Source organism: Eptesicus fuscus, chromosome 25, assembly GCF_027574615.1.
Source record: "Eptesicus fuscus isolate TK198812 chromosome 25, DD_ASM_mEF_20220401, whole genome shotgun sequence".
NCBI lineage: Eukaryota > Metazoa > Chordata > Mammalia > Chiroptera > Vespertilionidae > Eptesicus > Eptesicus fuscus.
In genome coordinates this window covers 1307199-1333364 of record NC_072497.1, presented here as the reverse complement: position 1 = coordinate 1333364, position 26166 = coordinate 1307199, and the positions used below count along the sequence as shown (strand labels likewise).

Sequence of the window (26166 nt, the reverse complement as noted above, 5' to 3'; positions counted from 1 at the left end):
TCAAATTGATTTTTTTGCTGAGTTATCCCATTGATTTTGCCAAGTCATCAAATTGAGTGACCACTCCAACCAGCAGGTCAGTGCCCTCCGGGGACAGGTGGGGAGGAAGACAAGATGTGGGCTAGGGGACAGCACGATCCCCGGTGGTTACTGGTAGGCCAGGTTGCCAAGCAGAAGCCGGCCCAGGTGTCCTCCTGATGCTTCAGAGCGGGTGGGGGAGATGGATCCACTGCTTCCACCAGAGGAGGGGGCTGGGGAGGGGGGCCTTGGGTGATTCATTTCCCCTTCCTGGACCTCAGTGTCCACATTTATAACACAGCCAGAGTGACGCCTGGCTACCTGCCTCCAGGGCTGTCCTGAGGATGAAATAATTGACTGGACGTGAAATGCAATGTGCAGCCCTGGCTGGTGTGGCTCAGTGGATAGAGCATCGGCCTGTGGACTGAAGGGTCCCTGGGTTCGATTCCGGTCAAGGGCACATGCCCAGGTTGCAGGCTTGATCCCCAGCAGGGGGATGTGCAGGAGGCAGCCAATCAATGATTCCCTGTCATCATTGATGTTTCTATCTTTTCTCCCTCTCCCTTCTTCTCTGAAATCAATAAAAATATATTTAAAAAATGCAATGTGCAACTAAATGCGCCAAGATTTTGCACTTGGCTCCGGGGGACAGGGAGAGCAGCAAGCTGTCACTCCGGAGGGCCAAGGCAGATAAGGAGGGGAGTGGGTGCCCTGGCCCTGCCTCAGGCCAGAGGGCACGACCCTCCCTGCCCACAGGAGGACCAGGGTCCAGAGCTTCTGTTCCACATCGCAGCCGGGTCCAGTTCCGTATTCAGACTAATTAAAAGTACGTTAGTCCACGGTACGGGTCCCACATGGCTGTGGGTCATGTGGGTGCAGGGGAGCATGACCCCTGCCACAGGCGTCCCAAGAGGGCCAGAGGGTCAAAGGCCAAGGGCCAAGAGCCGAAAGCGCCCTCCTTCGTTCATAAGTTTCAATATTCAGGTTTCCGCCCTGGCAGTGGCCACGCCTCTTTTGGCCACTAATTTGTTTCCAGGTGTGACTGACAGACGGGTAGGCACCGTCCCATAGTACTCAGACCTTACTGGACACGCGTCTCCTGACCAGGGCCTTCCCCCATCCATCGACAAAAAACAGGCTTGGAGAACGTTAAATGGACAAAGCTATATTATCTAGTCTTTCTTTTACTCCTTCCCTATCTTCTATCATAATAATAAAAGGGTAATATGCTAATTAGACTGGATGTCTTCCAGACGTCATTCCGGATGTCCTTCCTGACAAAGCCAGGGCCAGAGGGAAGCCAGCCGGGGTCCTGGGAACCTGCAGGCGTCCGGAGGAGGGAATCCCGGGTCCCAGGTGCCGGACGGAAGCCGGTGCCGGCAGCCGGGGGAAAGAAGGCCTACTCTTGCACGAATTTTCGTGCATCGGGCCTCTAGTTAAATAATAACTGCCCGGCCGGTGTGGCTCAGTGAGCCTCAACCTATGAACCAGGAGGTCGAGGTTCGATTCCCGGTCAGGGCACATGCCTGGGTTGCAGGCTCGATCCCCAGTGGCGGGCGTGCAGGAGGCAGCCGATCCATGGTCCTCTCTCATTATGGGTGTTTCTCTCCCTTCCTCTCTCTGAATCAATAAAGACATTAAAATAATTTAAAAAAAAAATAATAATGAAATGGTGACAACAGTCTCGCTGGGACACCTCTCCACAGGGCTGGAAGATGGTCCCAGGCCCCCGGCAGCCGGAGGAGGAGCCCCCCGCCGCCGCCCCGCCGCCGCCGCCGGCCCGCGATGGAGGAGCCCACGCCCGAGGCCGTCTACGTGGACGTGGACAAAGGACTGACCCTGGCCTGCTTCGTCTTCCTCTGCCTCTTCCTCGTGGTCATGATCATCCGCTGCGCGAAGGTCATCATGGACCCGTACAGCGCCATCCCCACCTCCACCTGGGAGGAGCAGCACCTGGATGACTGATGGGGGCGGGGCGCCACGGGGTCCCCGGGCACCCGGCGCTCAGCCCGTCCACACAGGCGGGAACACGGTCCCCGGGGGGCGGGGAGGGGTTGGAGAAAGCCCCTTAGCCTCGCCTGCTCCCACACGCGCATCAGAGTGACATGCTCAGGGTGCCCCAGGGGTTCCAGCCGTGGGCCAGTTTGGGGAACGCGGTGACTATGGGGAGGTCACCACCCCTGGATGCAGCAGCACACCCAGCGTGACACCACCGTGGCCTCCTTTGGGGGGCCCCTCTGCCCATCAGATACAAACTGGCCCTGGGGTGGGGAGCCCCCAGCGAAGACGTCCCCTCCCGGAACCCAAGCCCCTCCAGGGGGCCATTGTGAAGGGGGTGGTGGAGACTCCCCCAAAAAGCCCCACAGAAGACATGGGGACTGCTTCCCAGCTGCATTTTTAAAAACAGAGAGGGGTATATTTTTCCTGTTGCCGACGAGGTGTGCGTTTTAGAAATTTGGGGGGGAAAATACAGACACATGGAACCCCGCCTCCCAGGAGCCGCTACTTTGAAAGAGAAGCCCAGCCTCTGTGACACACAGTATTTACATAGGTCGCACCGCGTGCATGGCGTGTCGTTCATGTTACAGCGAGAGGACGCCCCGGTCCCTCGCCCGCGTGTCAGACCCGGAGTCCCTGTTGGTGGGGAATCCCATCAGGGGGTGAGGTCGGCGCCGAGTAATTCCCCGCTTTGGTCAGACATTGGAATCTTCTCGTTTTCTCTCCCACAAAATTGATGCCGCCAGTCACATCTTCCTTTAACATACACGGAGCGGCCAGATGATGATGATGTCTGAACGCATAGTAATCTGGCCACTCAGTGTGTGTGTGTGTATGTATCTATTAGAGGCCCGGTGCATGAATTCGTGCATGGGTGGGATCCGGCCAGCCTGGCCAGGGGGAGGGGACACGGGCGGTTGGCCGGCCTGCCTGCTGGTCAACTCCTGGTCGAGGGGACAATTTGCATATTAGCCTTTTATTATATAGGATATACACTGAGTGGCCAGATTATTATGCGTTCAGAGTTCACCATCATCTGGCCACTCAGTGTATTTTATGGATGTCAGAGAGGAAGGAGAGGGAGAGAGAAACATCAATGAGGAGAATCATGGATCGGCTGCCTCCTGCACACCCTCTACTGGGGATGGAGCTCACAACCCGGGCATGTGCCCTGAGCAGGAATTGAACCCATGACCTCCTGGTTCCTAGGTCGACGCTCAACCACAGGGCCACGCCGGCCGGGCAGACACTGAATTATGTTGCTGATTTTGCCTCACACGGAATTGTCTCAGCCACTCACGTCTTGGAAGTGCACCAGCCCCGACATGAAGGACGGACGGGCGGGGAGACCTGGGTCCTGGTATGCCAGCCTCTCCCTCCAGGGCTGTGTGCCCGTGAGCAAGTCCCTCCGCCTCTCGGTACCTCTGTCCCCTCATTTCATTTATTTACTTTTATTTTTGGTGAATCCTCGCCCGAGGATATTTCTCCCATTGATTGTTTAGAGAGAGTGGAAGGGAGAGGGAGAGACGGAGAGAAACATCGATGGGTTTGCCTCCTGCACGCGCCCCGACCAGGGCTGGGGAACCAGCGACCCGGGCATGTGCCCTTGACCGGAATCGAACCCGGGACCCTTCAGCCCGTAGGCCGACGTTCTAGCCACTGAGCCACACTGGCCGGGGCCGCATGTTCTTACTGGATTGGGAGACCCGGGCATGTGCCCTTGACCGGAATCGAACCCGGGACCCTTCAGCCCGTAGGCCGACGTTCTAGCCACTGAGCCACACTGGCCGGGGCCGCATGTTCTTACTGGATTGGGAGACCCGGGCATGTGCCCTTGACCGGAATCGAACCTGGGACCCTTCAGCCCACAGGCCGATGCTCTAGCCACTGAGCCACACTGGCCGGGGCCACATGTCCTTATTGGATTGAAAGACCCGGCCCTCCCTGTCCCATGAAGCCATCCCAGAATTCCAGGCGCTGGCTCAATGCCAAGGGGTCCTGGTCCCAACGCCAGGTCGTGGGACCCGCAAAGCCTGTATGTTCACTGGGGCGGGTTCATGCCCCCCAGTGTCCCCCCCGCCCCCCGGCCCCATCTCACTGATACAAACAGACGATGAGTGTCTCCTCGGAAGCAGCTCACGCCTCGCCCCGCCGAGTTAAGACGCCCCACACTGCGCAGCACAGGGCACCATGGCTTTTATTCGCTTGTTCCTGAAGGAGGAAGGGGCCCCTGGTCCCGGGGTGGGGGGGCCGGTGGGGGTCCGGCCAGGTGTGTGTCCAGGACGCCGGAGAGGACCTCACGCCGATGAGAGGGCGGGCAGCACCTTCCCCGAGCACTGGCCGAAGCCCACGCGGTAGCCGTCCCCCTGGCAGTGGCCTGGAACAGAGGGGGCACCGGGGTCACGGGGGGGGGGGGGGGGGCACCGGGGTCACGGGGACCGCAGCCCGGGCAGCTGCGGCGACGGCCGTCACGGAGCCGGGCCCCGCTGGGGGGACGGACGTGCCTTTTCCACGGGAGAACAGCCTGGCGCAGCCGCAGGGGCCCTCGAGGTGGGACTCGGTGCCCCACCGCCGCCCCCGCCCCACGGACCCTCAGAAACACCCCAAGGGGCTGCACGGCTTTCCGCGTGGGTTTGGGGTTTAGTCCGAAGCGAGAGGTCTGGGTTCAAAGCTGGGCTTCCCCACCGACCGGCCCCGTGACCTTGGCCACCCCGCCAACACTCAGTTTCCTCATCTGTGAAATGGGTTCAGGGAGCAAGCCCAGCAAGGCAGGACCCTGGCAAAGATGAGATGGATGCACAGGAAATTGAGCTCGGCCCCCTCACCTGGAGACAGGAGTCAGAGCCCTCGTCTCTCAGGCACACGAGGATCCGATGAAATGCCCACGCGTAGCCACCCCCCCCCCCCCCAGCACATGCTCGCCCACAGGGTAGATGCCCCACAAGCGTTAGTGCCATTCATTGAACCCCATGCCCACCCCGCCACAAGGATATTTTGAGGGGAAAGCAGAGCGGAGGGTCCGGCACATTTAGACAAGTGTTAAGAGGAGAGAAGGCTGCCAGGCGCTGAGAGAGCACAAAGGAGGGGACATCTGAGCTGGGCATTGACGGGTGTGTAGGAGTTCGCCGGGAAGGGCATGCCAGGCGGAGGGAACAGCATGTGCAAAGGCACAGACTGCGTCTGCTTCCTGAAGGCAGACGGCCATGACATCCTCTCGCTCCGCCCACCTACTCGGTCCCCACCGCCCCCTCCCCCGTCTCGCAGACACCCTGCTCCGCCAAGTCCAGATGGCCGGCGACCTGGGCAACCTGACATTATGTTATCGCTCTGCGCTGGGAGCCGGGGACAGAGCAGGGCCGCATCCGGGGCCTTTGTGGTCTGGGGAGGGTCCGACGGGGAACCCCTGGTACCCAAGGCTGGGATGAGGGACAGAGGGAGCAGACACTGGGGATGCTGGAGGGGGGCCGAGCCAGACAGACGGCTGCCCAGCCGACGGGACAGCGCACGCAGGCAGGGAGACGCAGGCAGGGGGGCAGGGAGACGCGGGCAGGGGGCAGGGAGACGCGGGCAGGGGGCAGGGAGACGCGGGCAGGGGGCAGGGAGACGCGGGCAGGGGGCAGGGAGACGCGGGCAGGGGGGCAGGGAGACGCGGGCAGGGGGCAGGGAGACGCGGGCAGGGGGCAGGGAGACGGGCAGGGGGCAGGGAGACGCGGGCAGGGGGCAGGGAGACGGGCAGGGGGCAGGGAGACGCGGGCAGGGGGCAGGGAGACACGGCAGGGGGGCAGGGAGACGCGGGCAGGGGGGCAGGGAGACGCGGGCAGGGGGGCAGGGAGACACGGCAGGGGGGCCGGGAGACGCGGGCAGGGGGCAGGGAGACGCGGGCAGGGGGGCAGGGAGACGCGGGCAGGGGGCAGGGAGACGCGGGCAGGGGGCAGGGAGACGCGGGCAGGGGGCAGGGAGACGCGGCCCTCACCCGTGATGATGACCTCGTCCCCGTCCTGCAGGAACCGCCGGGTGATGCCGTAGCCCAGGTCGATGGCCTGCGTGCCGCGCCAGGACAGCTCCAACATGGAGCCGAAGCTTTCCCGCTCCTGCGAACAGAAAAGGGAGGCGAGTGTCAGGGCCTCGCGGGCGTGGCTCCGTGGTCGAGCTTCGACCTAGGAACCAGGAGGTCAGGGTTCGATTCCCGGTCAAGGGCACAGGCCCGGGTTGCGGGCTCGATCCCCAGTGTGGGGCGTGCAGGAGGCAGCCGGTCCGTGATTCTCTCTCCTCATGGATGTTTCCACCTCTCTCCCTCTCCCTTCCTCTCTGACATCAATAGAAATATATTCTTAAGAAAAGAAAGAAGAAAAATAAAGTGTCCCAGGGACCCAGCTCTGGGTGAGCCTGTTGGCTCCGGCACAGACAAGGCCTGGGAGCCCCGGGCAGGGGCGGGGGACCCGGGGCCCCCAAAAACCCTGCCTCGGTGGAACCACATGGGAACGCCCTCGGGCAATGCCAGGCCCCGCCCCCACTGGGGACAAGAGGCTGCAGTGGGGACCTGACAGGAAGGGACTGGCACATGCAGCCCCCCGCCCCCCAAGGCACCATCTCTGGGTTCCGAGACCCTGCCCTGGGCTGACAGTGGCACGGGGGGCGGGGAGTGGGGGAGGGAGGGAGGCCACAGCAGCCGGGCCACCCCCTCCTGGGAGCACGCAGTGTGGGACGGTGACCCCACACACAGGCTGCTCCCCGACTCGCCCCACGCAGACAGGCACGGCCTCGCGCTCCCACGCCCGCCTCTTTCCCTCTGAATTTGAAATTACGAATATTTTTAATTTATTTTTTAATTTCAGAGAGGAAGGGAGAGGGAGAGAGCGAGAGAAAGAGAGAAACATCCAGGATGAGAGAGAATTACAGATCGGCTGCCTCCTGCACACCCCCCACTGGGGATGGAGCCTGCAACCCGGGCATGTGCCCTGAGTGGGAATCGAACCCTGACCTCCTGGTTCCTAGGTCGAGGCTCAACCCCTGAGCCACACCAGCCGGGCCCTTTCGCTCTGAGTTTGGAAAGGAAGCCCCTCCCCCTCCCAGACATGGAGGAAGTCCACGCATCCGCCTGGGGGTGAGCCGGGACCCTCGGGGCTGCGTGGGGAGCAGGGAGGGGGGTGGGGGGCTGGATCTGCGTGAGGCGGTACTCACCGGCCCGCTGATGGTCCCGGAAGCCAGCAGGTCCCCGGGCCGCAGGTTGCAGCCGTTGACGGAGTGGTGAGTGAGCTGCTGCAGCATCGTCCAGTACATGTACTGCGGGCGAGGGCAGGGGTGGGCACGGGCCTCACACGGCGGGGGCGCACGGCGCCCCCCCACTTCCTCCAGGCCCCCCGGCTTCCCCCTGGGCCCCCCGGCTTCCTCCCAGGCTCCCCGGATTCCCCCAGGGCCCCCCAGCCACCCCAGCTTCCCCCCGACCCCCCAGCCTCCGGCTCCCCCCCACCCTCGGCCCCGTGCCTGCTCTCCCAGGTTCCTCTGGGCGATGGATGACAGCTGTCCTTCTGCAGAGCTGCCTGGGGAACCATCCCCCTCTGTTCCAGGCCTGAACGCCCCCTAACTCCCCCCCCCCCCGCCTGCCTGCTCAGAGCCTCAACATGCAGCCTGCGCGTCTGTCCCTGAGGACACTCTGCCCCTCGAACGGCCCCCCAGCCCAGGCGGACAAGGTGCCCATCAGGGCAGAGGCCGCTCCTGAGCAAAGACCCCAAGGTCCTTCTCCCACCGGGGGCCTCGGAACGAGGGGCCTGCAGGGAGGTCAGGCCCGGGGGGGGGGGCAGGGGGCGGGGAGAGGGACCCGGACCATGTGCCCCCACACAGGCTCAGGTGCAGGGCCCGCCCGCGCCTCCCCACGCCCACAGTGTCTGAGATCTGCCACCCACACAGCCACCAGTCTAGGCAGAGGACACCTCAGAAACCGACTCTTGCCCAGCTGGTGTTGCTCAGTGGTTGGGCATCGACTTATGAACCAGGAGGTCAGGGTTCGATTCCAGGTCAGGGCACAGGCCCGGGTGGCGGGCTCCATCCCCAGTGTGGGGCGTGCAGGAGGCAGCCGATACATGATTCTCTCTCATCATGGATGTTTCTCTCTCTCTCTCCCTTCCTCTCTGACATCAATTAAAAATTACATTTTTTTAAAAAAGAAGTTCAGCCCTAGCCGGTTTGGCTCAGTGGATGGAGCGTCAGCCTGTGGACCCAAGGGTCCCGGGTTCGATTCCGGTCAAGGGCACGGACCTCGGTTGCAGGCTCCCGGCCCTGGTCCGGGTCACACAGGAGGCAGCCCATCGACGTGTCTGTCTCCCCCTCTCCCTTCCACTCTCCCTAACAATCAATGGGAAAAATATCCTCGGGTGAGGATTAAAAAAATAATCCATAATAATAAAAGCATAATATGCTAATTAGACCGGACGGCCAGATGACCTTCTGGACGTCCTTCCTGATGTCCTTCCGGATGACCTTCTGGACAAAGCTGGGGCTGCGAGGGCCAAGGCAAGCCCCTTGCACGAATTTCGTGCGTTGGGCCTCTAGTTAATTAAGAAATTTCTTAAAGAAGAAGTTCACCTAAAAATAAAATAAAAAGTCACTCGGACCCATCCAGCCCCTAGTTCAGTGGTTGGCAAACTCATTAGTCAACAGAGCGGCAAACCATAGCTCGCGAGCCGCAGTTTGCCGACCGCTGCCCTAACCGGACAAAAGCCGGGTCTAGACACTCCCAGGAACAGGTGTGGTTTCCCGGGAAAACCCCCAGCCTCCCTCTGGAGGGCCTCGTGACCCAGGGCCGGCTCCTTGGGGCCCACAGGCGACCCGCCAGCATCTCCCCACATGGACGCTGCTCCCCGGTTCCCGCCCGAGGGAACGGCTCCCCCCTTCCCCCCCCCGTCCCTCATGTCCGTCCGTACGTCGGTCAGCGGCTGGCCCAGCACCCACGCTTACCTTGAAATTGGACTTGCAGATGGGAACTGCCTGGATCATGCCCTCTCCTGCGGGAGAGACGGGGAACATGGACAGAGAGACTCACCTCTGTCCATCCAGATGGAAGAAAACACACACAAAACAAAAAACCACCTGCAGAGTGAACTTTGTGGACTAAGCTGCCCACCGTCCAACGTGACTTTTGCCTAACGAGTCCCAGACAGAATCTGTGGCCCTGGCCGGCGGCTCAGTTGGTTCCAGTCTCGTCCCGATCCGCCAAGGAGGCGGGTTCGACTCCCAGCCAGGGCACATACAAGGATCAACCAGGGCCCGGCCAGTGGCTCCATGGCTGAGCATCGACCTGGGAACCAGGAGGTCACGGTTCGATTCCCGGTCAGGGCACAGGCCCGGGTTACGGGCTCCATCCCCAGTGTGGGGCGTGCAGGAGGCAGCCGATCCATGATTCTCTCCTCATGGATGTTTCTCTCTCTCTCCTTCTCCCTTCCTCTCTGAAATCAATTAAAATATACACTGAGTGGCCAGATTATTATGATCTCTGAACGCATAATAATCTGGCCATTCAGTGTGTGTGTGTGTGTGTGTATGTGTGTGTGTGTATGTGTATAAATATATGTATATTAGAGGCCCGGTGCATGAATTCGTGCATGGGTGGGGTCCGGCCAGCCTGGCCAGGGGGAGGGGGCATGGGCGGTTGGCCGGCCTGCCTGCTGGTCAAACTCCTGGTTGAGGGGATAGTTTGCATATGAGCCTTTTATTCTATAGGATATACACTGAGTGGCCAGGTTATTATGCGTTCAGAGATCATCATCATCTGGCCAATCAGTGTATTTTCAAAAAGGAAAAGAGCCGAAACCGGTTTGGCTCAGTGGATAGAGCGTCGGCCTGCGGACTGAAAGGTCCCAGGTTCGATTCTGGTATAAGGGCATGTACCTTGGTTGCGGGCACATCCCCAGTAGGGGGAGTGCAGGAGGCAGCTGATGGATGTTTCTAACTCTCTCTCCCTCTCCCTTCCTCTCTGTAAAAAAATCAATAAAATAAATTTTAAAAAAAGAAGAAAAAGAACCCACGTGTCTCTAAGGCTGCAGCAGGAGATGCCCCCTCCCCCTGCCCCCCCCCAGCTCAGGAGCCCTCTGGGCACTGGTGCTCAGGCACATGAGCCCCCTGAGCCCCCGGCCACACCCTCCAACCCCAGGACGGCACCTCTCAGGGCAACAGACAGCTTGATGTCGAACGTGTAGGGCTGGTCATGGCAGAGATACGGCAGCGGCTTGGGGTCCTGCGAGGGCAGAGCACGGCAGAGGGTCAGTGGCGGGGGGAGCTCAGCAGAGGACAGGGGGTAGAGGGTCCCTGGTCCGTGATAGGTGAGGGGGGGCGTCCCATGAGCCAGACTCCAGGGAATGAGGCCGAGGGAGGGGCAGGTCAGGGTGCAGAGGCCAAAGCAGGGGTGCCCTCAGATAGGCAGGGAGGGGCCCGGCTGGCGTGGCTCAGTGGCTGAGCAGTCGTCACCCTATGAATCAGGAGGTCAGGGTTCGATTCCCGGTCAGGGCACATGCAGGAGGCAGCCGATCCACGATTCTCTCTCATCATTGATGTTTCTCTCTCTTTGCCTCTCCCTTCCTCTCTGAAATCAATTAAGAATATATTTAGCCCTGACCGGTTTGGCTCAGTGGATAGAGCATCGGCCTATGGACTGAAGGGTCCCAGGTTCGATTCCAGTCAAGGGCATGTACCTTGGTTGTGGGCACATCCCCAGTAGGGGGTGTGCAGGAGGCAGCTGATCGATGTTTCTCTCTCATCGATGTTTCTAACTCTCTCTCCCTCTCCCTTCCTCTCTGTAAAATATCAATAAAATATATTTTAAAAAAGAATATATGTGTTTTTAAAAAGAGCTCTAGCTGGTGTGGCTCAGTGGATAGAGCGTCGGCCTGCAGACTGAAAGGTCCGGGTTCAATTCCAGTCAAGGGCACGTGCCAGGGTTGTGGGCTCGGTCCCCAGTAGGGGGCGTGCAGAAGGCAGCTGATCCAGGATTCTCTCTCATCATGGATGTTTCTCTCTCTCCCTCTCCCTCTCCCTTCCTCTCTGAAGTCAATAAAAAAATATACATATTAAAAATAAAACAAAGGAAAAACGTTGAGTAAATAGCGGTTCGGAAGTGGCGAGCGTCCTGCAGGCTGAGGCCAGGCGGTGACTGGGAAGGGCTGGTGTAGAGGGCGGGGTCTGGGTGCCAGGGCGCAGAGGGGGGTGAGGGTGGGGTGGAGCTGGAGCAGGTGAGATGCAGGGGCCGGTGTGGGGGCCAGAATCCCGTGGCCACATGACAGGACTGGAGACGCAGGGAACCTGGGCCAGGTTACCCGGCAAGGAGGCCAAGGAGGGCGAGCGTCTAGGAAGAGCTGGGGTCTGCCAGGCGGGCACCCTGAGGAGGGCTGGGGGCCAGGGCGCTGGAAGAGGCCACGCGGGGATGGGGTGGGGGCCCCCGCCGCACGGGGCCAGGCTGAGGCATGAGGGTGAGACAGGCCTGAGGGTGAGATGAGGCCTGAACATCAGCTCCAGGACCAGCTCCAGCCTGCATTCTACCACGCGGCCCCCAGGGGGCGCCGTTGCACAGCGCATCCCCGGCTGCCTGGTGCGTGGTGAGTGGTGCAACCCGGTGGGTGGCCCTGGCAGGGACTCCTAGTCCTGCCAAGTACCAGCTCCCTGGCCTCAGAGGGCGGTTCTGAAGGTTACAACACGGTGTGTTTTTCCCCAAAGAAACTGTGCAGGGGGCGGGGAGAGCACCGGGCGGAGTGATTGGCGCCTGCCTGGCGGTCCCCAGCCTCGGGGCAGAGGGGCCGGGGTGCGGGGCTCACCTGCTCCGGGTTGGGCACCACAAAGGGCATGAGGGCGTCCATGGGCACGACCCACGGGGAGATGGTGGTTGCGAAACTCTTGCCCAGGAACGGCCCGAGTGGCACGTATTCCCACCTCTGAATGTCTCGGGCTGCGGGAAGAGGGGGGCCGGGCAGGGCTTACCAGGCTGCCCGGGACCTCGGCCCCAGGCTCCCTCCTCCCCTGACCGCGGAGCAGAGGTGCCCAGCACAGCCGCCCCCCAACTAGGCCCCAACCAGGCTGCCCAGGACCCAGGGGCATCAGCCTCCGATGCCCAGGACAGAGGTGCTTTGGGGTCCTTGTGCCAGGATGAACCGGCAGGTGGGAGGGTCCCCCGTGAAGGGGCTGACGCTCCCAGGCACCATCTCCCTCCCTCATGCGCAACCCCCCTCTCCCGCCCCCCACAAGCTGGGCTGGGACGCTGAAGCTCAGCAACTAACTGAGACCTCTCTGTGCCTCAGTGCCTCATCTGTAAAATGGGAATGATAACACCGCCAGTGGGCCCAGCCGGTGTGGCTCAGTGGTGGAGCGTCGACCTATGAACCAGGAGGTCAGGGTTCAATTCCCACTCAGGGCACATGCCCGGGTTGTGGGCTCCATCCCCAGTGGGGGGCGTGCAGGAGGCCACCGATCAGTGATTCTCTCTCATCATGGATGTCTCTCTCTCCCTCTCCCTTCCTCTCTCTGAAATCAATAATAAAATATATTAAAAATATCACCAAGCCCTAGCCAGTTTGGCTCAGTGGATAGAGCGTCGGCCTGTAAACTGAAAGGTCCCGGGTTCAATTCCGGTCAAGAACACATGCCCGGGTTGCGGGCTCGATCCCCAGTGTGGGGCATGCAGGAGGCAGCCGATGGATGATTCTCTCTCATCATGGATGTCTCTCTCTCTCCCTCTCTCTGACATCAATAAAAACATATTAAGAAGAAATATCGCCAGGAGGCATTCAGGCGGCCACACACAGTGCTCAGACCTGTTAGCTGTGACGTCAGCCCAGTCCCCAAGCCACGGAGGGGACCGCCGGGGCTCCGAGCGGAGAAGTCTGTGTGGGACCCACGCCCACACCCTGGGCTTCCCGGAGCCAGCACCGGACCCAGGGAACCAGCGGGGCCGCTGGGAAAACCCCCCGGACACCCCGCCTCTGCCCAGAGCGCCCCACGCCCCCCACTCACCGCTCCAGTCGTTCATCAGGACCATCCCGAAAATGTGCTCGTGGGCCTTGGCGATGGGGATCGGCTCTCCCAGGCGGTTCCCGGGGCCTACGAAGAAAGCCTGCCCGCGGGGGAGCGGGTTAGGGTCTGGGGCTCAGCGGGCGCCGCCCCAGGTCCCGTGCCTGGAGGGCAAAGGTCAGGCCTGTCCGAGGCCCCGAATGCACAGTGTTTCTGACGGGAGCGGAAGTAGGATATGGGGACCAGCTAGAACCGTGGGGAACAGCGATCACGCTCGGTTAACCGCGATTGTGCTGTTCCGGTTAGAGAAGCACCGTCTGGCCTGGCTGGCGTAGCACTGGGGACCTGGGAGCTCACCTGGAAGTTCAGCCCATGCTCCCCACCCAGGAGCTGCCTGTTACCATGGAAACATAACAACTTTGCTACAGAAACCAGGGACCCCACCCCTTTGCATGTCGCCAGCCCTTTGAAGACCCTCAGCCTTTGCATACCCACAGGCCTTTGCAAACCCCCAGCCCTTTGCATACCCACAGGCCTTTGCATGTCACCAGCCCTTTGCATACCCACAGGCCTTTGCAAACGCCCAGCCCTTTGCAAACCCACAGGCCTTTGCAAACCCCCAGCCCTTTGCATACCCACAGTCCTTTGCAAACCTGCAGCCCTTTGCATACCCACAGTCCTTTGCAAACCCACAGCCCTTTGCATACCCACAGGCCTTTGCAAACCCCCAGCCCTCTGCATACACACAGACCTTTGCATACCCACAGGCATTTGCAAACTCCCAGTCCTTTGCATACCCACAGGCCTTTGCAAACCCCCAGCCTTTGCATACCCACAGGCCTTTGCAAACCCCCAGCCCGCATTGCCTGTGCACTGCCCATCTGGCACCCTTTGCCTACCTCCCAGGTCATCTCTGTCCTCCTCCCCAGTGTAAGCAGCCGCCTATGGGGGGGGAGGGGCAGATGCTTGTGGGTGACCTGCTGCTCCCCACGCTGCCGGCGGGATTGGAATCAACGCCACCCTGTCTCTGCCGCATCGGCTCAGGGACCCCTCGGTTGTCCGGTTATATTTCTAAGCCGTGTGCTGCTCCTGGGGGGCCCGTGGCCGCCTCGGGGAGCTGGGGCACTGCAGCCCATGACCCTTCTGATCAGCCCTGAACGCCAAGCACAGCAGCGCCTGGCTCCTGACCTGCCGCCCCTCACAGCTCTGCTTTTCAGGACCCGGCGGTTACGTGAGGCTGGTGGGAGCGGAGGGAATCAGCCCCAGCAGGTGTGGCTCAGTGGATAGAGCGTCGGCCTGCGGACTGAAGGGTCACAGGTTTGATTCCAGTCAAGGGCATGTGCCTGGGTTGCAGGCTGGATCCCCAGTAGGGGGCCTGCAGGAGGCAGCCGAGCAATGATTCACTCTCATCATTGATGTTTCTGTTTCTCTCCCTCTCCCTTTCTCTATAAAATAAATAAAAAATTATATATTTTTAAAAATATATTTTATTGATTTTTTATAGAGAGGAAGGGAGAGGGATAGAGAGCTAGAAACATCGATGAGAGAGAAACGTCGCTCAGCTGCCTCCAGCACATCCCCCACTGGGGAGGTGCCCGCAACCAATGTATGTGCCCTTGACCGGAATCGAACCCGGGACCCTTCAGTCCGCAGGCTGACGCTCTATCCACTGAGCCACACCGGTTTCAGCAAATAAAAATATTTTTTAAAAATGCAGCCAAGAGCCTGATGGGGCGGACCACCCCTCCCCCCAGCCCATCACCCACCGCCTTGGAGAGAAAAACCCCCCAACACAAGGACAAGGACCAGGGCCCAGAACACCCAGACGTCCCTGGGGGCAAACTGGGGCGATGACTGTCAACAGCACAGAATCAGCGATTGACATTTGCAAAAACAAACAAGCGAACCGGAGTCCTATTTGCTCTGTGAGGAGTGTTGACACACTGCGGACTTTTAACCAATCCGGCTGACAGCGGATCTTACCGCCAGCCGCCAAGACCAGGGGCCCTGCCCTCCCCGGCCCACGCAGGGGAAGGCCCTGCCCGCCGCGTCCTCCCTTCACCCGGGGAGAAGGCCCGCCCCCAACCTGGGCTCGGTGGGTCTGGGCTGGGAGGCCTGCTCTGGGGTCCACGTGGCTAGGGCAGCAGGAGGCAGCGGGCCGGCTGAGAGGGCCTTGCAGGGCCTGGGGCACCCCCCTGGGCAGTGCCCACCCATTTCCTTGTCTGGACAGAGTCGAAATAGACCAGCGGGCAGGACAGGACAGACAGGGAGCTCCTGCTGCCTCCAGCCGACCCTGATTTCCGCAGCCACAGCCCTGGGGAGGGTGAGGGGGTGAGGGGGGACCCGCACCCCTTCTCCTCCACCTGCCGAGAGTGGACACCAGAGCTTCCCCAGGCCTCTCCTAAACCATGGGCGCTGCTATGAAAAGTCCCTCCGTGCCCTGGCCAGTGTTGCTCAGTGGATAGAGCGTCAGCCTGCGGACCAAAGGGTCCCGGGTTCGATTCGGGTCAAGGGCACGTACTTGCTTGCAGGTTCCTCCCCGGCCCGGGGCCCTGGTCGGAGGGCAACCCATCGATGTATCTCTCTCACATCGATGTTTCTCTCTGTCTCTCCCTCTCCCTTCCACTCTCCCTACAAATCAATGGAAAAATTATCCTCGGGTGAGGATGAACAACACCAACAAAATTAATTAATTAAAAAATAAAAATCAGCCCTGGCTGGTGTGGTTCAGTGGATAGAGCGTCGGCCTGCGGACTGAAGGGCCCTGGGTTTGATTCCCGGTCAAGGACACATGCCCGGGGTTGCGGGCTCCATCCCCAGTGTGAGGCGTGCCCGAGGCAGCCGATCCATGATTCTTTCTCATCATGGATGTTTCTCTTTCTCTCTCCCCCTCTCCCTTACTCTCTGAAATTAATAAAAAAATATATTTAAAAATAAAATAAAATAAAATAAAAATTAGTAAAAAAAGAAAAGTCCCTCCCTGAGCCGGTCTGCACCCCCCGCCTGGCCCAGGCCCCCCACCTGACATCCAGCCATCGCGTTTTTTGTTTGTTTTGTTACTCCTCACCCAAGCGTATTTTCTCCATTGATTTTTAGGGAGAGTGGGATGGAGGAAGGGAGGGGGCGAGGGGGAGAGAGAGAGAGAGAGAGAGAGAGAGAGAGAGAGAGAAACATAGATGTGAGAGAGACACATCGATTGGTTGCCTCCTGCATGTGCCCCGACCGGGACTGGGGATCGAACCAGCAACCCAGGTACGTGAGTGCCCTTGACCTGGAATTGAACCCTAAACCCTTCGGTGCTGGGGCCGACGCTCTGACCACTGAGCCACACCGGCCGGGCTGCCATCACGGTTATCGAGAGCCCATGCCGATGCCACGCTGAGACGCTCGGACCCCGAGACCCCGCACACGCTTACCATTTCCAACTCGAGGTCCAAGAGTTTGCTGGGTCCATACAGGGGAGGCTTCGCTGCAACAACACGGGGACGGGGGGCTGCCGTGAGGGCCAGGCCCGGGAACACGCGTGGGGACACAGAGCCGCGCGGGCGGGGCCTGAGACCGCGGGGCACTCACAGTCGTCCGGTCTCATCTGTCCCATGGGCCTGCGGATCGGCGTGCCGGACACCACGATGGAGGAGGTGCGGCCGTGGTAACCCACGGGTAAGTGCAGCCTGGCGAAGGAAGACAAAGGATGCAGGTGTCGGTGCTATCACGTGTTGCAGAAAACATGTCAACATTCTTTAAAAAAAAATTTTTTTTAAATACTAGAGGCCTGATGCATGAAGATTCGTGCAAGAATAGGTCTTCCTTCCCCTGGCTGCTGGCTCCGCCTTTGCTCTGACTGGAGCCACCTTTCCGCCTTCCCACACTGCCCAGAGGCCCGGAGCCGTTGGGGGCAGGGCGCCTGCATATGCAAATCAACCCACCATCTTCGTTGGGTTAATTTGCATACTAGCTCCTGATTGGCTGGTGGGCATCACGAAGGTACGGTCAATTAGCATGGTACTCTTTTATTAGTGTAGATATTGTTGTTGCTTTCAGAGAGGAAAGGAGAGGGAGAGAGAGAGAAACATGGATGATGAAAGTCATTGACTGGCAGCCTCCTGCACTCCCCCTAGTGGGGATCGGGTGAGGATGAACAAAACAAACAAAGCTAAGAGATGAAGGGACTGCTCCCTGATCCCACAGCGGGTCCAGGGCGGAGCTGAGAAGACCAGACGCTGAGACCGCTGAGACCATTGTTTCCAGAATGGGTGACCCGTGATCGTCATCACGGTTGGTTTTTCCTTCAACTGGTTTTCGGACCCCGGAGGGACTTGGCAGCTCCCGGGACCGCATGCCGCTGGGAGTGGGAGGACAGACGGACTCGGAACCCGTCACACTCTGGCCTGGGACCTACCAATTGGGCATCAAGGCGTTGTCCTTGCCCCGGAACATGATCCCGACGTTCGAAGCGTGCTGCCGCGAGGAGTAGAAGTCCGTGTAGTCACCTGCGGAGGGAAGTCGCGGGAGAGAGAGCCCATCGGGGGACCCGGATGCCTCGGGACGGAGAAGGGACATGCCAAGGTCGGGGTGACAGGGACAAGTGGAGGAAGCAGGAGAGCCAGCCTCCTCGGCACCCCGTTCCGAGGGGCGGCAGGCGGGGGGCACCCACCCATGACATTTGCACCAATGCTCAGCACAAAACGGACACAGATGAGCCTCCCTAAAAACATCATTTCAGCCCGGCCGGTGTGGCTCAGTGGTTGAGCACCGACCTAGGAACCAGGAGGTCAGGGTTCGATTCCTGGTCAAGGGCACATGCCCGGGTTGCAGGCTCAATCCCCAGTGTGAGGCGTGCAGGAGGCAGCTAATAAATGATTCTCTCTCGTCATTGATTTTCTCTCTCTCCCTCTCTGAAATAAAAAATATATCAAAAAATAAATAATAAATACCCCTGCCGGCGTGGTCAGTGGTTGAGTGCCGACCTATGAACCAGGAGGTCACGGTTCGATTCCCGGTCAGGGCACATGCCCGGGTTGTGGGCTCGATCCCCAGTGTGGGGTGTGCAGGAGCAGCCGATCCATGGTTCTCTCTCATCATGATGTTTCTATTTCTCTCTCCCTCTCCCTTTCCCTTCCTCTCTGAGATCAATAAAAATATATATTTTAAAAATGCAATCAATAAAAATGTATTTAAACAATAAAAAAATAAAACATTATGTCAGAACTCCCCACGGAGAAACAAATAATACACAAGAACTCGAGCCTTCGACACGGCCCGAGTTGGTGATGGGGGGGGAGGGGGTCCCAGCCCCAGAGCCCCGCCCACCGGGAAGCAGCGGGCAGCCATGCTGGCCCAGGAGGCCGCCCCGAGCACGGACTCACCTATGGCAGCTGGCAGGTGCATGGTGGCGAGAGCCTGGGGGACGAACGCACTGAAACAGAGCCGGGGGTTTCGGGGTCAAGCACGCGGCGAGGCGAGGTGCCCGCTCGGGTGGCCACCCGCAGGCTCAGCCCGGCCCCTCCCAGAACCCTGTGCCTGGTGCCCCGTGGCTGTCTCCAGGCCCAACTGGACCGGGGAGGGTCCACCCACTGAAGCTGCGATGCCTCCTGTCTGGCTCCAGGTCCCAATCTAGGAATCGAGCTAAATCCCTTCACCCTGGAAACCGGACAGGGACACGGATGGCCCGGCCGGCGTGGCTCAGGGGTTGAATGTCGACCTGTGAACCAGGAGGTCAGGGTTCGATTCCCGGTCAGGGCACAGGCCTGGTTGTGGGCTCTATCCCTAGTGTGGGGTGTGCGGGAGGCAGCCGATCCATGATTCTCTCTCCTCATGGATGTTGCTTTTTTTGGTTTGTTTCTTTTTTCTCTCTCTTTTATTTTTTACTTTTCCCCCCATTTTTTCATCATTGATGTTTTTATCCCTCTCTTCCTCTCCCTTCTTCTCTCTGAAATCAATAAAAAATTATTTAAAACAAAACACAAAACTTAGCCCTGGCCGGTGTGGCTCAGTGGATAGAGCGTAGGCCTGTGAACTGAAAGGTCCCAGGTTCGATTCCCCATCAAGGGCACAGGCCCGGGTTGCGGGCTCCATCCCCAGTGTGGAGCGTGCAGGAGGCAGCCGATCCATGATTCTCTCTTATCATGGATGTGTCTCTCTCTCTCCCTCTTCCTTCCTCTCTGAAATCAATAAAAATATATATTTTTTAAAAAACCCACAAATGTATTTAAAAAAAAAAACGTTTTTTTTTTATTTTATTTTATTGATTTTTTTACAGAGAGGAAGGGAGAGGGATAGAGAGTTAGAAACATAGATGAGAGAGAAACATCCATCAGCTGCCTCCTGCACGCCCCCTACTGGGGATGTGCCCGCAACCAAGGTACATGCCCTTGACCGGTATCCAACCCGGGACCCTTCAGTCCGCAGGCCGACGCTCTATCCACTGAGCCAAACCGGTTTCGGCAAACAAACCTTTTATAAAAAATACTAGAGGCCCAGTGCATGATTGAATCATACACGTGTATCCCCTACATGCTTTCGCTTTCGATCACGGGGAAGCTGGGTGCCTGCCCGCTGGTGCACCAGGCCTTTCAGAAGCCTCAGGTGCAGCGGAGGCTTCTGAAAGACCTGGTGCCTGAGCGGACAGGCACCCAGCTCCCCCGCTTTTGATGGTCCACGGTGGGACATGAGCTCGCTGCCCCAGAGGCCCCTTCTGTGCCACAGCACAGCCATGACGCAGACGCTGAGCTCGAGCCACCGCTGGTGACGCGAGCTCAGCGTCCCACCGGCCCAATCGGCCACCCGACCCACCCCGAGTCCCGCCCCCCCGTGCCTCCTGGCCAATCACGGGCATAGCGAAGGTACGGTCAATTTGCATATTTGTCTATTATTAGGTAGGATATTTTAGTGATTTCTTACAGAGAGTAAGGGAGAGGGATAGAGAGTTAGAAACATCGATGAGAGAGAAACATCCATCAGCTGCCTCAGCTGCCTCTTGCACACCCGCTACTGGGGATGTGCCTGCAACCAAGGCACATGCCCTTGACCAGAATCGAACCTGGGACACTTCAGTCCGCAGGCCGACGCTCTGTCCACTGAGCCACACCGGTCAGGGCCAAACCTTTTTTTTTAAAAAGGACCGGATGATGCTGATGACGCAGGAAGAGGGCCTGTGGCACAGGGATGGTTCCCTCCCCCCGGGGCCCTGCCACGGACGTGCAGCCTGGGCAGGGGCTACGCGAGGCCAGGGCAGCCGTGCGGTGACTTTGAATCTCCGAATGATCCCGGCTGTCACGTCATGTCACCATCACCCTCCCCTCCCGCCCCCCACCCCCGACGTCCTCGCGCTCGCTCCTCACCGCTTCCGCAGCTCCGCGTCGTCTCGGAGCCGGGCCTGGCCGGCCGACAGCAGACTCTGCAGGGACGCGCGCGCCTCCTTCCAGGCGGCTTGGCCCAGGCCCATGAAGTTGTTGAGAGTTGGCTGAAACGGGGAGAGAGGGGATCACGCGTGGGACCGTGCCGGGCGCTGCCCCTCCTGCCCCCAGGAGAGGCCGGCCTGCCCTCCAGGGCCCTGTCACTCCTCTCCTGGGCCTGGCAACGTCCGGGACGCTCACTCTTAGCTCTGTCGCCTGGGCATCAAGGTGGGGAACGGGGTCAGCTCCCCTGATGGGACTCAGCCCCTCACGGACTTGCACGCACAGCGGGCAGAGCCAGGAGCTGCTGTCTGGACGCTGCTGGTGCCGCGCGGCCTGGCCCTCGGTGGGAGGTGTCTGTGTGGCTCCACTGGACACTCCAGTCTGCGGGTTGTCGGTCTATGCCCACCCCCTTCACGTAAGGCAAGAGAAGATTCTTGCCCGGCTGGCGTGGCTCAGTGGTTGAGCATTTACCTATGAACACGGAGGTCACGGTTCGATGCCCAGCCAGGGGACGTGCCCGGGTGGTGGGCTCGATCCCCAGTAGGGGGCGTGGAGGAGGCAGCCCATCCCTGATTCTTTCTCATCATTGGTGTCCTATCTCTCTCTCCCTCTCCTTTCCTCTCTGAAATCAATGTATGTGTGTATATATATATATATATATACACACACACACACACACACACACACACACACACATACACACACAGTATATTAAAGCCATAGTCGGTTTGGCTAAGTGGATAGAGCATCAGCCTGCAGACTAAAGGGTCCTGGGTTCAATTCCCGGTCAAGGCCACATGCCCGGGTTTTAGGCTCTATCCCCAGTAGGGGGCGTGCCGATCCATGATTCTCTCTCATCACTGATGTTTCTCGCTTTCCCTCTCCCTTCCTCTCTAAAATCAATAAAAATATACACTGAGTGGCCAGATTATGATGTTCTCTGAATGCATAATCATCTGGCCACTCAGTGTATAGCCTACATCATAAAAGGCTAATATGCAAATTGTCCTTTCGACCAAGAGTTCAACCAGCAGGCAGGCCGGCCAACCGCCCATGTCCCTTCCCCCTGGCCAGGCTGGCCGGCCCCCACCCATGCACGAATTCATGCACCGGGCCTCTAATATATATATACACACACACACAGAGAGTGGCCAGATTATTATGCGTTCAGAGGTCATCATCATCTGGCCGCTCCGTGTATATATTTTTTTAAAAAGCACCAGACCTTCTTTAGGGGAGTGAAGTCACATCCCACAGGTGTGTACACTGCAGGCTGCCAACACAGAGGGCCCTGGGCCCAGCTGTCCCCCCCCCCCCCGCTCCCCTTCCCCTCCTCCCCTCGGGGCTGTAGCTCGGGCTCTGCAGGGCCACTGGGATGGAGGACAAGCCCTGCCGCCATGTCCTACCTGAACAAAGACATCCTGGTGTTTGGAGAGGATGGGCCCGGTGAAGAGGTGCTTAATGACGCTGAGGTCCAGGATCTGGTCGCCGATGGCCACGCCGATCCGCGATCTTGGCTGGGGGGAAGGCGGCTCGGTCAGCGCAGGGCAAAGCCTCAGCTGAGCTCGGCTCAGCGGCCCAGAACGTCTGTCTGCTTAAGAACCCAAGGTCCCGCCCTGGCCGGTTTGGCTCAGTGGATAGAGTGTCGGTCTGCGGACTGAAGGGTCCCGGGTTCGATTCTGGTCAAGGGCATGTACCTTGGTTGCTGGCACATCCCCAGTAGGGGGTGTGCAGGAGGCAGCTGATGGATGTTTCTCTCTCATCGATGTTTCTAACTCTCTATCCCTCTCTAAAATCAATAAAAATGTATTAAAAAAAAAAAAAAAAGAACCCAAGGTCCCCCTGTAGGGTCCTTAGCACTGAACCCCAGCGCCCTGTGCCCCCCAAGGGGCTGACATGGCTGCAGTGACAGCTTTCGGTGAGGCCCAAAGGCGCCCTGGAATCTTCTGGAAGGCCAGAGGTCAAGCCCCCACCCCAGCACTCTTCAGGGGGCGGTGGGAAGGGGCCATCTCCCCCACATGCCCCTCGTGGCTGTCCCTGTACATTCCCCCAGGAACCAGCGGGGGCGGGGGCTGGCGGGAGCCTCGGGCCAGTGGCTGGATTGGTTGGAGCGTCATCCCGTACACCAAGCATGTCACACTCAGAGGCGAACACGGGCCAGATAAACAAGGTTTGCGTGGATGTGGCCGCAAAAAAACTAAAGCTTCCGTTTTCATAGACACGCAGGTTTGTTTCGATGGAGGCGTGCTGAAGACAAAGGGCTGAGATAAACGAGTGATCATTCACACGAATAATAGAACGTTTTATTTATTTATTTAATTTATTATTTAAAAATATATATACTTCTTTATTGATTTCAGAGAGGAAGGAAGAGGAGAGAGAGAGAGAGAGAGAGAGAGGCATCAATGATGAGAGAGAATCATGGATCGGCTGCTTCCTGCACGCCCCGCACTGGGGATCGAGCCCGCAACCCGGGCATGGGCCCGTGACTGGAATTGAACCCGGGACCCTTCAGTCCGCAGGCCGACGCTCTATCCACTGAGCCACACTGGCTTGGGCAAATAATAGAACATTTTAATAAAAATCATTATTTTTTTCTTGAATATTAACTCACCAGACACTGAGTCATTGCACAAATGAATAAGTGTCACGCAAATATACCTATTTTTCTTCTTCTCTGAAAGCGAGGTATTTCCTGTTGCGCACACCAAGCCAGTCAGTCCGAGACTAAGGACGTGGCCATCGGCTGCTAGAACATTCATTGCCGGTATCAGTGGGGAGATGGTGCGCCTGCGCGTAAGGCGCGTGAGGGACGTGAATGCAACTCGATGACAATCATCAGTCATTAGCGAATGCTGTAGCTCGTTATTAATAATTATGCACAACAGGATATTGTAAAAATTAAGTTACTAAATTTTTTATTAGAACGTTTCTTATGTACCGTTACATTGGCTGGGCTGCAAAAATATTCATTGTGGGCCGCATGTGGCCCGCGGGCCACGAGTTTGACATGCTTGCTGTATACCAAAAGGTTGTGGGTTCGATCCATGGGAATCACCTATCCATGTCTTTTCTCTCATATCTATGTGTCTCTCACTCCCTTTTCCTTCCTCTCCAAAATCAATAAAAGCAGCCCTGACTGGTGTGGCTCAGTGGATAGAGCCCAGGCCTGCGGACCAAAGAGTCCCGGGTTCGATTCTGGTCAAGGGCACCTATCTTGGTTGCAGGCTCCTCCCTGGTTGGGGCGGGTGCAGGAGGTAACCCATCGATGTGTCTCCCTCACATTGATATTTCTCTCTGTCTCTCTCTCTCTCTCTCTCTTCCACTATCTCTACAAATCAATGGGAAAATATCCTCAGGTGAGGATTAACTGAACACACACAAGAAAACAAAAACCACAAAATCAATAAAAGCAGATCCTCGGATGAATATTAAAAAAATAAAAACAGCCCAAACCGGTTTGGCTCAGTGGATAGAGCGTCGGCCTGCGAACTCAATGGTCCGTTTCTTTTTTCTTTTTTTTAAAATATATTTTTATTGATTCCAGAGAGGAAGGGAGAGGAGAGAGATAGAAATATCAATGATGAGAGAGAACCATTGATCGGCTGCCTCCTGCACACCCCCTACTGGGGATGGAGCCTGCAACCCGGCGTGTGCCCTAGGCCAGAATTGAACCTGGGACCTTTCAGTCCGAAGGCTGACATTCTATCCACTGAGCCACACCAGCTATGGCTGTTAATGGTCCCAGTTTCGATTCCAGTCGGGGGCATGTACCTTGGTTGCGGGCACATCCCCAGTAGGGGGTGTGCAGGAGGCAGCTGATGGATGTTTCTCTCTCATCGATGTTTCTAACTCTCTATCCCTCTCCCTTCCTCTCTGTAAAAAAAAAAATCAATAAAATATATTTTAAAAAAATAAAAAATAAAATAAATAAAAACAAACAGCCCAGTCGGCGTGGCTCAGTGGTTGAGCGTTGACCTAGGAACCAGGAGGTCAAGGTTCGATCCCGGTCAGGGCACATGCCCGGGTTGCGGGCTCCATCCCCAGTGTGGGACGTGCAGGAGGCAGCCGGTCCAGGATTCTCTCTCATCATTGATGTTTCTCTTTCTCTCTCTCCCTCTCTCTCCCTCTCTCTCTCTCTCTCTCTCTCTCCCTTCCTCCCTGAAATCAATAAAAACATATTTAAAAAAAAACACAGCCGAGGGGGAGGGATCTGAAGGCCAGTGGCCGCCCCCAAGGGCGTTCATTCCAGAAAAAGCGCATCGGAGCACCCCACCTGCCTCTGGCCACAACGTTCCCACCTCACTGATGGGTGCTCCCCGAAACAGTGAGGGCAGGACCCCCGAGGACAAATACCAGCAGCCTCCCAGCCGCGGGGGTGCTCACGGGGTTAAGGTTTAAGTTGCCCCCGCCACTTTGTACCTGCAACCTCTGGCCAGGCCGGGCAGGTGCGAGGCCACAGGAGGCCACTGGCTGCAGGGTGGCCCCGAGGCACCCCCCTTGGGGCCAAAGGTCACCACGGGGGGGAGGGGCCCATGTGACACACGCTTCCTGGGCACCCTGGGGTGCAGGCCGGGTCTGGGGTCCTGCGGTTTACCTTGAAAGCTGGGAGTAGACGTCTAGGTAACATGACCCCCCAGAGCCACAAAGGAATGGGGTCCCCGTCCCCCCCACCCCCGGGGGCCGGTTCACCCCCGTTTGCTGATGAGCCCGTCTTCACGGGTTAACTTCTCCCTAAGTCAGGCCACACCGGTGACTTCCAACCGGCGTGTCGTGTCGCAAGAATGTTCAACCGGCGTGTCGCAAGGTTGGAAGGTCGCTGGGCTGGCCACACGAAGGGAAAGTGGGGTTCGTGGCCCCAAAGGGCGTCGGAGGGACCCCAGCCCCGCGGCCTGTCAGCCCCGGACGACACGGGGCGTCCGCGTCCCGGGGACCCAGCGTCCCGCCGGCCTGGGAGCGCGGCAGCCGAGGGAAGGGGCGTCCCCGATGCCCGCGGGGTGCCAGGGACACGCCGGCTCGGCGGGGGACCCCCGTTTGCATTTCGTTCTCACACGCAAACCTGCAGAGGCACCGGGGACCCGCGCGCGCACACGACCCGCTCCTCCGGTGCAAAGCGGCCCGGCCCCCCGCGCCCCCGCGCCCCCCGGGGCTCCTCGGGGTCCCCCGGGGCTCCTCGGGGCGTGCAGAGGGCGCGGGGAGGCCCGAGCGGAAGGGAAGGGGTCCCGGGGGAGGGGTCCCAGGTGAGGGGTCGCCCGCCCGCGCCCTCGGCTCACGTTGGCTGCGGTGGAGAAGACGCCGTAGGGCAGGTTTTGGATGGGGAAGTCCGAGTCCGGGGCCACCGACACGAACGACATGCTGACGAGATGGGAGCCGCGAGCGGGACTCCTGACTGGGCCCGGCGGTCCGTCAGCCGGGAGCGCTCCTGCGGACCCGCCTCCCCGACGTGACGGACAGCCCTCCGGTGACCACGCCCCCATAAAGCCCCGTCCAACTGGTCACGCTTCCCGCCAGCCCCGCCCCGCTGACCACGCCCCTCGTCAATCCGGTCCCCGTCCGCGTCCCCGCTGACCACGCCTCACGGGAAGCCTCGCCCCATTTGCCCCCGGTACTCCCGCCCCCTCGGAGCACGCCCCCGGAAGCCCCGCCCCATTGGCCACGCTCCCGGAAGCCCCGCCCGCTGACCACGCCTCTCGCAGCCCCTTCTCCCCCCCGACCACGCCTCCAACCAGCCCCGCCCCTAAGGCCACGCCTCTCGCAGCTCCGT

At 59.2% G+C, this 26166-nt stretch overlaps 2 protein-coding genes across 2 annotated transcripts; one reads left to right on the top strand and one right to left on the bottom strand.

The window, feature by feature from the left end:
* Positions 1-1803: 1803 nt before the first annotated feature.
* On the top strand, positions 1804-1983 carry CTXND1 (cortexin domain containing 1). Its single transcript, XM_054713433.1, has one exon. It carries the CDS (start codon positions 1804-1806, stop codon positions 1981-1983), a length of 180 nt encoding a protein of 59 aa, XP_054569408.1.
* A 2212-nt stretch (positions 1984-4195) lies between these two features.
* FAH (fumarylacetoacetate hydrolase) lies at positions 4196-25862 on the bottom strand. Its single transcript, XM_054713422.1, has 14 exons — positions 25676-25862; positions 21809-21919; positions 20346-20467; positions 18372-18421; positions 17405-17495; positions 16579-16676; positions 16422-16474; positions 13009-13108; positions 11817-11947; positions 10171-10246; positions 8971-9017; positions 7198-7299; positions 5990-6107; positions 4196-4393 (listed from the first exon to the last, which is right to left on the bottom strand). The coding sequence occupies exons 1-14, from the start codon at positions 25754-25756 to the stop codon at positions 4314-4316; spliced, it is 1260 nt and encodes a 419-aa protein (XP_054569397.1). The 5' UTR covers positions 25757-25862; the 3' UTR covers positions 4196-4313.
* Positions 25863-26166: the final 304 nt, after the last annotated feature.

What these genes read in the sequence shown, in the direction of transcription:
- CTXND1 (XM_054713433.1), top strand. Translation starts at nt 1,804, where the DNA reads ATGGAGGAGCCCACGCCCGAGGCCGTCTACGTGGACGTGGACAAAGGA.
- FAH (XM_054713422.1), bottom strand. Translation starts at nt 25,756, where the DNA reads ATGTCGTTCGTGTCGGTGGCCCCGGACTCGGACTTCCCCATCCAAAAC. An exon ending in GACGCGGAGCTGCGGAAGCG is followed by an intron (nt 18,422 to 20,345) that starts GTGAGGAGCGAG and finishes GCTCTGTTTCAG; the next exon opens with TGCGTTCGTCCCCCAGGCTC. An exon ending in ACAGATGAGACCGGACGACT is followed by an intron (nt 16,475 to 16,578) that starts GTGAGTGCCCCG and finishes GTGTTGTTGCAG; the next exon opens with CGAAGCCTCCCCTGTATGGA.